At 29.5% G+C, this 15,563-nt stretch overlaps 1 protein-coding gene across 1 annotated transcript in view; it reads right to left on the bottom strand.

The window, feature by feature from the left end:
• LOC105362377 (uncharacterized) overlaps positions 1-15,239 on the bottom strand; it is a 154,725-nt gene extending 139,486 nt beyond the window's left edge. Inside the window, exon 1 of the mRNA XM_011499816.1 lies at positions 14,944-15,239. Within this exon, the coding sequence (XP_011498118.1) occupies positions 14,944-14,980 (37 nt within the window). The 5' untranslated portion in view covers positions 14,981-15,239. The remainder of the gene's footprint in view (positions 1-14,943) is intronic.
• Positions 15,240-15,563: the final 324 nt, after the last annotated feature.

Genomic DNA, 15,563 nt, shown 5'->3' with positions numbered 1-15,563 from the left:
TAAAATACTATGTCGATTCGAAGTTTTGTATTTACAATTAAAATATAATTAAAATATAAGTGTTAAGTATTTTGGCATTAGTGTCAACACTGTAGGATTAGTACCGAACATCAAATTGTTAGTATCGACATTGTACCACGTGCATTGATCCTTGAATTTTTGACACCCACATTGTAATTACAGTATTAGCTATTGAAACATTAAATAAACACGCTAGAATCGGTATTAATGTTTGATTTTTCGTTGTTGATACTACAGGACATGTATACCAACGCAATAGTCAGTATTTCGTATCAGTGACGTTTATCGATATGCTATGCCATTTTAGTATTGTAATAGCAAGCATTGTGGCGTGAAACTGCGCTATGCTAAATTAAAGTCAACTTCTTTTAGGCATAGTTTTATTTTCGAATGTGACAATCGAATGTGATGTTTCGAAAATTCAATAATTTCATCATTATACATCATTTTCAGATTACGTTCTCAGATAATACGTTATACCATTGTAATGTCTAAATAGAATCTTTAATGATAGCATAAAATATCAATTAAAAATTAATTATAGTTTCGTTCGTTTAAGAAATGATATGTTATTTGGTAATAATTATTATTTCTTTGATAAATTGCTAAATATTGAAGTGGTTGTTGGAAATTTTTTTTATTTATAACTTTACAAATCATAAATCCAAACTCTAAATTATTCTTTACTTTTCATGGATTTTATTAAACTTTGAAATTACTATACGAGTTTATTACTTAAAATATTATGCCATCGATTATTCACGAGTGATATATATGTAAAATTTATTTTCTTCGATAGATTTTACATATTGTTTAATCTTTGTTAAAATTTCTTTATTCTAATTGCATTTATTACATTGAGAAATTCAATTTGAGCACCTTTTGTACAATGAGAGCAAATTTTTTTGCCAAGTAAAGTGAATTTATAATATCTGACTCACTTAAATATACTAAATGTTCTGAAAAAGAGCATTAAGCAATCATTTTATTTATCTCCTTAATATAAAATAAAATCAACAAGTTAATCATATTTGGTACGCCAGATACCATGAAAATTAATAAACGGAAGTATAATTACTTCTTACCAATTCATATATTTTATCTAGATTAAATTTCAAATATTTCAATAAAATGAATTCGGCTAATAATATTGTTCATGCATATTCCGATATAATGCAGTGTACTTGAAAGTTTTTATTTTATTACACTTCTTTCTACTTTAAAAAACACTAAAGTATTTTTAAGTAAAGAAATTATTGTGCTGTGCTAAATTGCAAACAAATTATAAGTATATAATAAATAAATTTTACGATTAAAATTTTGTCGAAAACCGATTATTAAAATCAATGAGTTTTATTATCATCTAAATTAATCATTCTTATCGATAATTCTTTTAAAATGAACACATACAAATACATCTATCCAAATAATTTTCAAAGTGCTGGGTAATTTATTAAAGAGTATAATTCCACAAATTAGTATTATTTGTGTTGAAATTTTCCATACTTCATGTATTCTTTTTTTAAGTATCATTCCACATCCATTACTTTAATTTTGAAAATGAAGTAGTCCTTGATGTAAGTAAACGCAATAATAATGTATACATTGGGCCATTCTAACGTAATTGTACTTAATTTGTGAAAACTCGGGGGAAAACATAAAATATCACATTCGCCTTGTACATACATTTACAGTTATAGCGACACCACACGAACGTATGGTAAGATTATGTAATTGTGCAATCGGAAGTGTACTAATAGTGTGATTGAACAGTACGGAAGAGATAAAACCGCGGATAATTTGCGGCATTGTTTCAGCACGACTGACTTTTCCGCAACGAGGGAAGGCGCGCGTGAACTTCCGAATAAGTTTTTTAAATAATATATATTTTATGAGTGATTTTTTAACTAGAATTATTTTCCCAGCTATAAATAAAGGCAACGTCTGTTTTCATTTTATGCCTGCAAAGATATTTTTATTAGACGATATACGCAAAGAACAATGTTTATTCAACTTTAACAGCTTGATTTTTAAATATTGTCATAAATTTTGTTTTTACTAGTTGTGTGTTTATAAAGAAAGCAGTAAATTAGAGAAATAAATTAAACTTTTTAATGATATGGGAAACATATGTCCAACTACGAATAATATATCTTATATTGAATTGCTTTATTTACTAATTGTAATGTCTAAGCATTTAAAAATTATATTAAAATCATTATATTATTTTTTGCAGTAATAGATGGAGTGAAAAGTTCAGAATTTTCAATATTTACAGTTTCCAAATTTAGTACAATATTCAAGATATAAAATACGTATTACTATTACAAGAGATGGTACAAAACCATTTATTACAATTATATAAACATAGTGTGTGAAATCTATATAAACATATTCATTTTCGAATAATTACTCATACTTCCTCCGAAATTCATAATTTTTACATTCGCGCGGCCTTAAAATAAGTGTCAATTGTCCTAACTCGCAAAACACAAACACACGTAATTGTGTGTCACGCATGTGAATTACGTTTGTGTATGCATGTATGTAAGAGCTTTTTAAATAACGAGCAAAATCTATCACTAAAGCTGAGTAGTGAAAAATAAAAATAAATGTGAATGACGTACGTATTCATTACAGATGGAATAATACTTAGCATTCATCTTCCGCATTAAAGCTTCGTTTCTTTCTGTTATGATAGTTTTCAGTTTTATTTCTCCTTTTAGAATACTTTTATATAATCCTAAATTACTAATTCCGATTATAATTTATCGTGTGTACGTGTCATGCAAAACAAATAATAATTTTATAACTTTGCATGTCTTTTTTATATTTATGTTAATATAAGGTATGTTTCGAATGTTAAATCTCCTGATCAAGGTTTTTGAGATGTCAAGTTCGTTATTTACATTTCAAGGAATTTCGTACTAAATAGCTTTTTCTCAGTTAAAACCGAATCTTTTAAACGTTCTATATTATGACAAAGTAATTTATATTACAAAACAATCGTAACGTAAATAAAATATTCCGGCAAACTAGATTAATGAGCAAAAATAAATATCTATGCCTTACTATTTTAATTTAATCATTGACCAGAGCAAATGGATCTTAGAAAACCATACGTGATTCAAATATGCATGACGCACATATGATAGTAATTGAAAAAAACAGGATGAGGGGGTAGATAAATAGCTTCAAGTAAATACACACTCGTTCACAACGACAGGAAAATAAACGTAGTTAGCGATTCAATTTTGTTTATTAGCAAATTAAGCAATTAACGCCCGTTAATTCAACGAAATTTATTTTGCAAATACAACATTTGTTCAGAGGAGTATTGAAAAATCATGGATAATTGATTCCTGGCGATAATAAATAAGCATGTGTAAAAAGCGATATTTATCAGGCATAAATAATACGATTAGCTTATATCAAATCTTATCACTGTCCTATAATATAAAGTTCGTGGCGTTCTTTTATTATCACAAACTCTTAATTGGGAATAAAGCTTTAGTGTAGCAACATAGGCTAAGAAAACGCACATAAGTAGTCGAGAGTAAATAATAATTTATTTTGAGGAGAGGATACTTCATAAGTATTAAAGCAGGGGTAATGGGTGGCAAATAGTCGATATTCGCGTACTCGTTTCTCCTTGCGTGACTAACAATGGAGGTACCAGAGGAATCGTACCTCTTCACAATAGGATATGAATCGAATTGTCGCACGCGAGGAGAGTAAATTGCGTGGATACTTTGGTTAAGATGAAATCGATCGTCATCTGGTTAGTTGGGCCCCGCCGATCCTCGAATTCGTGACTTTTGAAGGGAGTAGGGCTCGGGCCTCCAAGGCCTTTCGAGTCCCCGTCGACGATTTCGGGAACGTCAACGCTACCAAGTGGCAAGCCATCGGTGCCTTATAATGCAAGTGGAAGCCAAATGTGTGTGTGCGTGCATGCGTGCACAAAAAATTTGGTAACCGAAGGAGGCCAGGGGCTGAAAAAGGGCATCGCGCTCCGAGGAATTACCTGGAATGTATTCTGTTCGGCCACAAAAGACATAAAAGGCAATGTAAATTACACTTTCAGAAGCGAATGAATGGGGGTTAATTTTTTAATTAGTACTCTTCTTTGAAACGATCCGTCGGTATATTATAGACACGCGCAGTGTAATAATTCAGAATTTAAAAATAATGTTCGAATAAATGTAGTAAATGTTGTAGGAAGAGAATTGTAATAAAATTCGGACAGCTTGAAACACTCTGTATTTTGAATACTGGCGAGTTTTAAGAAAATGATAGGGAGTGATAAATCAATTATGCCGAATGTAAATACATGGGGATATATGTAATAATCTTGGGGAGTTTTTCGTTCTCTAGAATTATTAAAAATAAGGAATAAAATTTTATTGAAAGTGTGGATATTGGATTAATCTACTTAAGTCTGTCTTCGTATAAATAAACTAAATACACTTGTAAAAAAAGCAAGATGAACTAGAACAATTTCCCATGAAAAGAAATCGTCGTTTTACAATGTAAATATAAATATAAAAGCCATCTTTTGCGGATATTATTGCTTCCGTTTAAGACCATTTTTAAATTAATGCTGAGTCCCAAATATAACCAATACTTATGAATTATTTTTAAAAACTTAGAGAATTATTAGTAGTAATAATGCACGTGGATTGTGGAACATTAAATGATTTCAATAAGTAAAACTTCAATTAAATTTTATATAAATTGACACAGAATTAAATGACAAGCAGCATAATGTGAAACGCTGAATAAGAACTTTTGAATATAGTTATGTTTCAAAGCATACTGTCTTACTATACAATGTGTTCCATGATTAATAACTCAAATTGAAATGAATTACATGTGCAGCTGAATTATGCAATAATAGAGTAACATGTGTATAGCTTAATGAAAAAGGTAAAAAGATGGTTATGGAAGAGGACTGTCAGGGAATTTTTAAGATGAACAGAGTATCAGAAAGTATTTGTAATAAATTTAATAATGAAGAGCGAAGAAAATTAAACTCGTATACTCGAGTAAGTACTTTCAGATATTCAAAATAAAAGGAATAAAATATACTAACAGTCTTTGTATCAGTGTATTTACTAATAAAAAAGAATTTTTGACTGGGAAGAGATTTTTATCATATTTAAATTTGCAATATATGAAAAATAAAACGATTTATGTATAATTGATAAAAAAAAAAAAAGAAGAAACGTTCGTACTTATATTTATCATATTATAATTAAAAGAATGAAATAACTATATAAGTCAAGATAAATAATTAAAATTTTTAATTCATAAAAAAAAGATTCAACATGTCTGCGGAAAGATTACAAAACTTAGTGACTGTATTTTCCGTTCATAATGAATTTACCAGCAACAAACCCGACCATGAACATGAAGTATTTATATATGCCTCTCTCTCTCTCTCTCTCTCCTTGCCCGCGCCTATGTGCCGTGAATTCGTGCGTGCATGGTGTATATGTGTGTGTTAATATGTTTGCATATTCTGAGCGCCTTACTTTTGACTTCGTTTCCATAGAAAATGCTTAACTTGTCAAGCATTTTATACATACGGTAGTTACAAAATCACGTAACTTAAAATTTTAATAAAGTTAAAAGAAGTTTTTATTCAAATGACACGTTATTTTATAAAAGTACTTATAGAGTTAGTTATATTTCTAATTATTCAAAAGCTAGTTTATTTGATGTTGACAAAACAAAACATAATTGAACTAAAAATGAAAACTAAATAAAGCAATAACAAAATTCTTGTAAATATATTTACCTATGCGTAACAAGCGAAGTATGCATACATACACGCATGCATGTTTATCTATAAATTTATCTTGTTTTTATGAGTAATATAAATAAAACCACTGAAATTTAAGTAACTTTAATTATGGCAATTAACATAATTGAAATATTATATTACTATTACAAAACTTTTGCTCAACATTACTTTTATTTTAAATGATTACAATATTTTATAAAATAAATTATATCTAATTATAAACATGTAATTAAGAGATGTGTTTAATACAAAAAATATTTGAAAATTATAGCATAATTGTTTTTCAATACACGATAGAATGACTTAAATAAAGAAATAAATAGTCACGTTGATTTGAAGTGAAATTATAAAATGGATTATTTCTTAAATTACTAAGTTGTATATTTATTCAGGTAATATTCTGTAAAAAAAATTATTCTAAATATATTACAGTATTAATTATTTACCGAATGTGTAAAATTTATTTTCATCATAGTTTAATATTATTTAATTTCTTGTATTTTTTTATTTTTCAATTAAAAAATTAATAAATTTTCTAAAATTCACAGAAATATGATACTTTTGACATGACACCTATAAAATATATTTTATCTTTTCATTAATATTTCATTCTCTTTTATAATTCCATTTTCTACAGTTACACATTCATAGCATATGTGTATAAGATTTTTTTTTACTTTTCCATTATATTTTAGATTAACATAAAACTCAAACGTTTTATGATGAAATGTTTTACTCCATTTAGTAAATATAGTTATAATAATAAATATAGTACAGCAGTAAATATAGTTCTATTTAATTTATCAATATTACATTGCTTTTGTCACATATTATAATTATTTTGAAAAGTGCGAAAATAATTTATTTGAATGCAAATATTCCAATGTTAAAAACAAAGTTCCCTTTAAATTCTTGAACTATAAATGTATTTATTATGCAATTGAAATGAATATAATTTTCTGAATAATCAACTATTTTATCTTGGGATCATTGATTATAATCATATTTCTTAATGTTTCTCTTTACTCCTAAAAAAACTAAGTTTTAAAATATACAAATCATGTGTATTTAATGTCGTGACTAATCAGATGTTAAGAATGGAAATATTTTTTTCCATTAACAAAATTAAATCGAAGTGAAAATTCCTTGGTTATACAAATATTTGTTGGAAGTATAAATATTTTAAGATTTAATATTTTTGCATATTTTAATGTGATAGTAATTTAAATTTTTAAAAAAAATTGTGTTTTTGATCTTTTATACTTTTATACTTTATCGGAATAAATAATTATTTATAAACTATAAACTTATTAACAAACAAAATAAACATATTTAATTATAGATTTTTATCGTTACAATTCTTATTTTATTTTATTGAATCGGCAACTTGGTAAATACGTAAATTAATAATAAGTCTTAATTGTAACTAGTATTTTCAAATATAGTCATATATAATATAACGCATATATAAATATATTCTACACAATATTATATATTATTTGCAAATTAGATAGCCTATCATGAAATATTTGTAATAACCACAAACATTTGATATTATTTACATAATATATTATATTATATTATTAACTTTTATAATTAAGATTAAACATTAATGGTGCAAATTTATTATAATTTAAACAATTTCATGTTTGAAATAGCGTTAAATGATAAGTTTTGTATCATCTATATAACAATTATTTTGTAACATCTACATGAAATATCTATTGATATCTAATAAAATTATATATTAAATTAAATATAATATAATAATTGATATTTATTAATTTTAATAAAATATACATATTTAATTTATAAATGTATTAAATTTACACATAAGATGCTATTGAATTTATTCCGAATGAAATTATTTTTATATATCAATATTTTTCATGAAGTTTGGAAAGTTCTTTTTTAGAATACATAATTATTTCCAATTAATATAAAGAGTACAGACAAATATTCTATTATAACATATAGCATATCAACTATTTTTGTATTTTTTATAAATTATATAAACAGAAAAATTGTATATATATATATATATATATTATAAAATACCAATGTATAATAATTGTCGAATTAAAAACGAATCAAATTCATGTTATTATTTAATAAATTAATACTGGAAAGTACGTAGACAATGAAGAGACGCGTATTTTCTAACCACATTTAATATCCAAAATGAACTATGATTTATAGCTGTCATAAAGTTTTTCGTAATTTTTGCATACGACGTAATTTTCTCTTTATCAGTAAACGTATTAGATGCAGTCTTTAGTCAGATGTAAATAAAACTGACTTTAAGAACTAAAGTTTCAAACTTGGTAATTTCCACTTTGAATTGAATGAAAATTAATATATAAATAGTTGTATTTTGTATAATACTTATAATATTAACAGATCAATCTTAAAAACTTGGTATTTACAAATTTTTAGAATTTTTAGAATGTATTTCTTAAATTATTTTATTGATTTAAATGAGTTAAATAATTTTAACTCCAGTCCATCCGCATATACGCGCATGTTAAGACATACGTATATTCATAAATGTGCACATGTTACATATGTGCAAACACATCTATGCATACATAAACAAATTGAAATAATCTTTTAATATTGTAACAGCCTAAGTAAGGCAGGTAATACTTATTACTTTTAAACATCGTAGTCAACGAAACATTTTACTTTTGATTACTGAAACTGAAACATTAGCGTAGCTAAAAATATTTCTATATTTCTTATTAGGAATTATAACTATTATTTACTTTATAAATCTCTTATTAATATTAAAGTTGCATTGTTTTATATTCAAATATACAAATTTTCATCTTAAATGATATAAGCAATAAAAATATTTTGTATTCATGGAATTATAATTTTATTAAATATTTAAACAAGAAATAAATTATTTTTAAATTAATAACAATATATTTAACAACAATATATAATAAGTATATGTATTTATATATGTTTATTTATGTAATTCGTAAGACTAGCGCTGACATTTGTATTTATTCTTCTCTCAATTATAATAAATATGAATTCAGAAAATCACAACTAATAAAAGTAAATAATTAATTTATTTTATAATTGTTCCAAATCCTTGGATAATTAAATATATTTTACACCTTATTATTTGTATTATATTGAAACGATCAGGCGAGAATCAGGAATATATTTTTGATTAACTAATCAGAGTTAAAATGTATAGTAATTTCATAAATTTATGAATACACAATATGTTTCAATTATATGTTTTTGCCTAAATTTGAATTCCTTGGCATATTCTTAAGGAGTAATTTCAAGGTCTGTCGTTCGTAATATCTGTATGTACCTTTGACTGTTTTACCAAATAGTATCAATGCCAAATACTGATTAAAGCTATTGGTATCGAGATTGTAGCTATTGACGATTAATTTTTTTTTGTTGATGCTCCTATCCTTCAAGGATAGAAGCTAATTCGCCTCAATGGCAAAATGCAAGACATGCCATATAATCAATTGCCATGTAATATAATCATTTTAAAATAATTTCGTTAACAAAATTGCACAATAATGTATAATGTATATTTTTTATTTTAATGCAATTCGAAAGGCGAAAGTAAGTAAACAGCGTAGGTACGTATCGATCACCTTGACATTGCAAAGTATTAACCATTTAAAAAGGCAATTTTTAAGACTTTTCTACCGCCCTAACACACCCACCCAATCACCTACCCATCGAAATAAGATCAACAAAATATTGCTTTGCACAAATTTCTAACTTCGTGAACGTCTTTCCAATATCTCGTCCCTCCCGCTCCAACTATTTAATAACAGTAATGATGAAAGAAGCACCCGTCTCCATCGCATAAGGAAGCTGCATCACGAATGGATTGAAGACTCGTATTAAAGGCTGCTGAAAGTACTGCCTGCATAATAGAGTTACCTTTTTCGTACCTTTCCTTTTTACCAAAGTCAATTTGCCCTTTGGCACAAAGGTTCGGCCCAAGCCATTTACTCAGCACGTACGTTACCGAGAAACTAATTTACAAAGAGACAAATTGTTGAAAGATAAAATGAAACGACTCATCCGCGACAGCTAAGCCAAAACCCTCGGTCACTTTATTCGAGAATACGAGCTGAATTTTCTATTCCCCCTCCTCCCGCCGCCCTTCATGAAATAAATGACTAGTGGTTTATGCATTTACATGTTTTCGCCTGTTACCGCTTATGAAAATTAATCACTATTAATTACGCGTCTGCAAACTTTGGATGTAATTTGCATCAAGTTTCGCGATAAACGCGTTGTTTGGAAAAATTTTATCTTTCATAATAATCAGCGATATCTTGATTACACCCAGTAGGTAATAAATGATTGTTTATCGCACGCCCCGCGCGCACATTTGCGCGTAATATCTCAACTCACTCCCCATTACCCAGCAGCTAGACATTTACTATAATTACTTGCTAATAAGTGCAAAAATGTCCGAATATCCCACGTTAACCAGGCTCGAATCGTGTCCTTTACGTTGAAATTCCATGTAAGCGTAGCAGAGGCCAGGCTTCTCGTATTATAGAAAAATTTTTCTATCGACTACGGCTAATTGCGACTCTATCGTTAATACCGAGAGGGAAGAAAAAGGCCACTAATCAAATTATTTTACAGTCATTACCGGCTGTATATCGTGAGAGTAATAGCTCGCGGCGATTAAGGAGTTGGGCGACAGGGGGAGGGAGGCTGCCCACTTGGCTGCACAGGGTTTTTGCCCTGCATCGCAGCGCGCAAGGGCTCCCTCGACGGAATACATCGATGATGGAATCCACAAAATTGCATCGCTTGAAATCCATTAAAAAGTCGAACGATGGGATCTCCGGACTTTGACCGTCTCGACGAGGTAGAACCTGTTCTTTCGCCGACGATCAAAGCGCCCAGCGCCGAACTAAAGCTTATGCGCGATAGCGATCAATGCCACGTTTATATAGATATACACAATGGTTTAAAAACTGATTTTTCGGAGGTTGGCTTGCCTTCCTCATCCCCCCTCCATCAAACTCCGCTACCCATCGCTCCACGCCTTGGCCCCTCGCGCTCACTATCTATCTCTGTCTTTCCCTTAATTTTAATAACAATGGGATACCGATGCGAAGTCACGCAATGCTCCGATTTCAATTTCTGAAGAATAAATACATTACATTGTGTATGAGTACTTGGAAAAGTTAATCATAATTCTACAATGTAATTATAAATTTCATTCCTTTATACGATTGCTAATTTCTTGAGGCATAAAATAAATTCATTATTTATCTATGGAGCGTGGAAATGTCATTTAATCCTAAGAGCGATATAATAAATTAAACGATAAATAATTTACCATTTCATCGGTTACTACTAATTTTTCTAATTCACTCATATATCTCTTGTATTCAGAATGATACAAATGTTCCGCGTTCAAAGTGTATTACGTCTTTCTTTTATTCTATACTTGTACAACTGAGCAATGAAATGTCGATATTATGTACTCACGCATGTAAATAAAGAAACGACAAATAATATTGTATGTATCGATTTTATGAAATATGTAGAGAACTAGAATTTACATAGAAATTTTATTTTGCTTTATAACGCCTAAGTAAGATATTATTTTACGGATTACAAGTAATTTGAAATATTTTCATTTTTTTGGTAAATTCAAAATATATAATCTTCGGACTCATCTCGTTTTTTAAATAATTATTTATCAATTGAAAACCACTTATATTATTGATGATTGCATGGTGATTGTATAAAATCTTGGGTCATAGTTATGCATGAATGATTAATTCAGATCAACGAACAACTTAGGATATTAAATAATATTAACAATTTTTAGAATAAAAAATAGTTTTATATGCACATGTGACTATCTTCTAAGTTTCACCAACAGTCAATATTTTAAGCCAACCATAATAATATTTTTTAAATAAAAACACATTTTCACTTTATCGGCCATTAATATTGATAGTCTATACAATGAATATAATCTTTTGCGATTTCAATTTACAAACAAAAAATAAAATTTAAAGAAAATTATATTAAAATTATATTGAACAACTGAACGAAAGTTATATTAACAGAATTTATGTCTTATAAATGTATTAATGTCCAGTCTGTGCGATAATATAAAATGAATATTAGGTTTTCCACAAAAACAAAAAAACAACGAAGGTAAATAAAAAAAAAAAATTTAATTGGAAAACTGTGAGTTCTCGTATAATTCCTATCTGGCATGTAACATAAAAATAACTCGACTTAAATAGCTTCATATATACATTAATATAATAGAATCGGCAAACAGTTGCAATTATTGGAAAATTATTGTACTTGAATTGAGCGCACGTGGGAAAATAAAAATAAAAATACATTATATTATAAAATATGAACTACAAATAATTTTCAAAGGAACAACAAAGTAAAATGCAGAATGAATTATCCCGGAAAGAAAAATTTGCACAGTATCTTCGTGATTCTATCCAGTTTACTTCTTTGGAAAAATTATAATCGAGCTCATGTTGCATAATACATGCATGCCACTGTGCGCCTATACATACGTGCATGCAGCTGCACAAAACTGAACAGTTATGCCGGGACATTAAAAAAAAAGAAGGTATTCCTCGTTACAAATCCGCATCATACATATACCATTAGTAAAAACAACGGAAGAAAAAAACTTGGCAAATTTTTAGTTCGATTTGCCTTGATTCGCATAAAATATGTATCACGCGTATAGTTCCTTTTGAAAAGATCGATCACACTAATTTCAATGTAAATTTTTTTTTTATACATACATAACTGATGACTTGCAGTATTTAGGGTCTTTTTTATCACTGTGCGTACAAGGCAATGACGGGCGGAAAAATATTAATTCACGGATTTTCACGATTTTCCAGCAGAAAGGCTAATTGCCGTTAAGCCTTGTATTTACTGTGACCGTTAAGAACCTGTTTTATTACAAAAATATTTTCTTCGCTGAAGTTTCGCTTTAGTTAAAACTGTTACGAGAAATAGATAAATAAATTTATAACAAAAGTCTTTGATCGAAGATTCAGTTTAATTTTATATTTAACAGTAGGAAGCAATTTTATTATTTAATAGTCATTACCATTCGTTTTCACGATTAAGTTAAAACTCCTTTAATCAGTTCCCGAGATTACCTGTCTGAGTACCAACTCTGCAAGAGATAAAGAACATCCTTACTCGTAAGGAAACTTTTGTCATGAATAATATAGTCTATTTTTAACTATTTTTTAACTTTATTATAACAAGCCTATGATTTTGAAAAAAAAAAATTTCATCTTCATAAGTTATCGATGAATTATTGCAGCTTGAAAAAAAAATTCTGTATTTTGCACATACGAGTCTTTGCTTAAAATTGATAATTAATTTCGAGAAACTCTCAATTGATATTATTAATATCATTTTAAATAATTGCTAACCTTTAATAATTCTTAATTGTTTTTCGCATCCTTGACTTGGCAATTTCACTCTGAAAATATAAATTTATAAAAAGTAAAATAATATTTTTAATTTTAATTATTTTCAATGAACTAACTGATAGTTATAATATAAAAAAAATAATATATATTGAATACTATTGTAAATTTATAAATTAATTTTTATAATACAATAAATATAATAGAGTGATTTTTTTTCTTTTCTACTTGTATAGTACAGAGGAAATAAGTGGACATGTATATAAAATTAAATAATTTAATGCCTAAGGTTAATAAAAATAAGTAATAATTATGCTATTTGATGTTCATTATATATCATTTATACATTGAAACATTGTTTATACACTTATTGAGAAATAAATAAAAACTAATTTTAATTTCGAAATTCGTAATCCATTTATTAATCATATTTACTAATGAATAGTTATATTATTAGTTCAAAAATTATATATAATGAATGAACGGAATTTTAAATTAGTAATAAAAATTCGATCGGATAGTTATTTCGTTAAGCGTTTATATTTCAATTTGAAGGTGATTAATAAATACTTTCCTATATTTTCCTCCATTGACTTAATAATTTATATAAGTAAACCTTACAAATTTAATTATGTAAACTATTTTTCATTTATTTCTATTGAAATTATTCTTTGCAAATACTTTTACTTAATAGGAAAAAGCAAAGCTAATGACGGTTGAAATTTACCTCTTAATTGATACGTAATCTCTAATGTATTAATAAGACAATTCATCGAGTCAATTATAATGGAAAATAAGTATTAGCCTTTATCAATATTTTCCTTGTACAATTTAATAGCATAGAATTTATTTTAACCGAGAATTCCGAAGTGATTGTACGATTCAAATTCATTTTCTTAGCTGTTTCTTTCAAAATCGCTTTTCGCACATTCCCCAATCAACTACATACATAATATATTTGACAATTTTTATATACGAGTACGTTGGTGTAGGTACACTCTATTATGAAAGTTTCAAAACAAATAAATAAAATACAAATTATAAGAATTTTTGAATGACGTTTTAATTGAATGGATTTATTGTGCAAAGTAATTTTACCGATTAGCCGAGATTTTTAAATACGAAATTCGTCATACATGTGTCTCTTGCATTTTAAATCATACACTCCAGCATGGTACCGACGTGGTAATATTTCTCTAATATCGGTAACAAAATTGACTAACAATAATTATCAGGTCGTAAAAGCGACAGTCGTGCCATACGTAATACCTCCTCCTCCTCCCCACGAAACCCATTCCCCGCCAAACGAGGTGAGCAGAGTGTATTAATGCGCCAATAATGTCAGCAATGTCTTAATAAACTGTCGACTCTCGGATGCTGAAACCTCCTCTTCATCGTCAAAGTCAATCCTTTCCACGCTCCAGTGTACTTTCGTTAAGCTGAGCCCCAAAACGCAATGTTACGTCAATGTCATAATCCATGAGAATTGGCAATTAGAAAAGACGCGTCTTTCGGCGTAGCGCGCGGACCGGCCGTGATAAGCTCGGCAAAGCGCATAGGGATGAGGTAACGACGGAAATTGTCGGGTATGAGTTAACGGGACAAGAGGAGCCGCTCACGAGGCAAAAAAAGCTCGGCGCGAGTACGAATGTCAGGGCGACTCACCGATCCCCTCGACGACGTAGCGGTCCTTGGCGTCCATGTCGGCGTAGCGCTTAGGGATGCGTAGAGAGCCCGGGGGATCCTGAGCACCTCCTAGCTGCCCTTGGCCGGCAGCTCCATGTTGTCGGCCCAGCACCGATTCGTATATTGCGGAATCCGCGAAACGCGCGCGTCTGGTAGCGTCTCGGTCGCGTGCGCGATAGAATCACCTCGGAGGCAGGTGTAGCAGCCGCGTTTTTCCAGATGTGTGTGGCGCTGATGGAGGAGGCGGCTGTGGAGGTGGCGCAGGAGGAGCCGAAGGTGGCGGTAGGAGCTTGATGAAGAGGTGGAGGAGGTAGAAGAGGAGGATGGTGGAGTAGGAGGGGGATGACGATTGGGGTTGGAGGGGAGGGTGATAAGGGATCAGAGGGTGGGATTAGGGTGGCGTATTGGCGAGAGGGGGATGGTAAGGGGGGGGATATAGTGGTATCGGTGGAGGTGGAGAATGTGGTGGAGCGTTCACGTGCGCTCCAGACTGTCTGGTGCTCGACTGGGCGCGCAGTCGCCTTCCGGCGGCGAGGTCGCGAGCCACGCGCCTCACTGGCCTCAAACTCGCGTCGAACTGTCGCAGTTACGTTTTTTTC

Source organism: Ceratosolen solmsi, unplaced genomic scaffold (assembly GCF_000503995.2).
Source record: "Ceratosolen solmsi marchali unplaced genomic scaffold, CerSol_1.0 scaffold35, whole genome shotgun sequence".
Taxonomy (NCBI): domain Eukaryota; kingdom Metazoa; phylum Arthropoda; class Insecta; order Hymenoptera; family Agaonidae; genus Ceratosolen; species Ceratosolen solmsi.
This window is presented reverse-complemented; position numbering and strand designations above follow the sequence as displayed.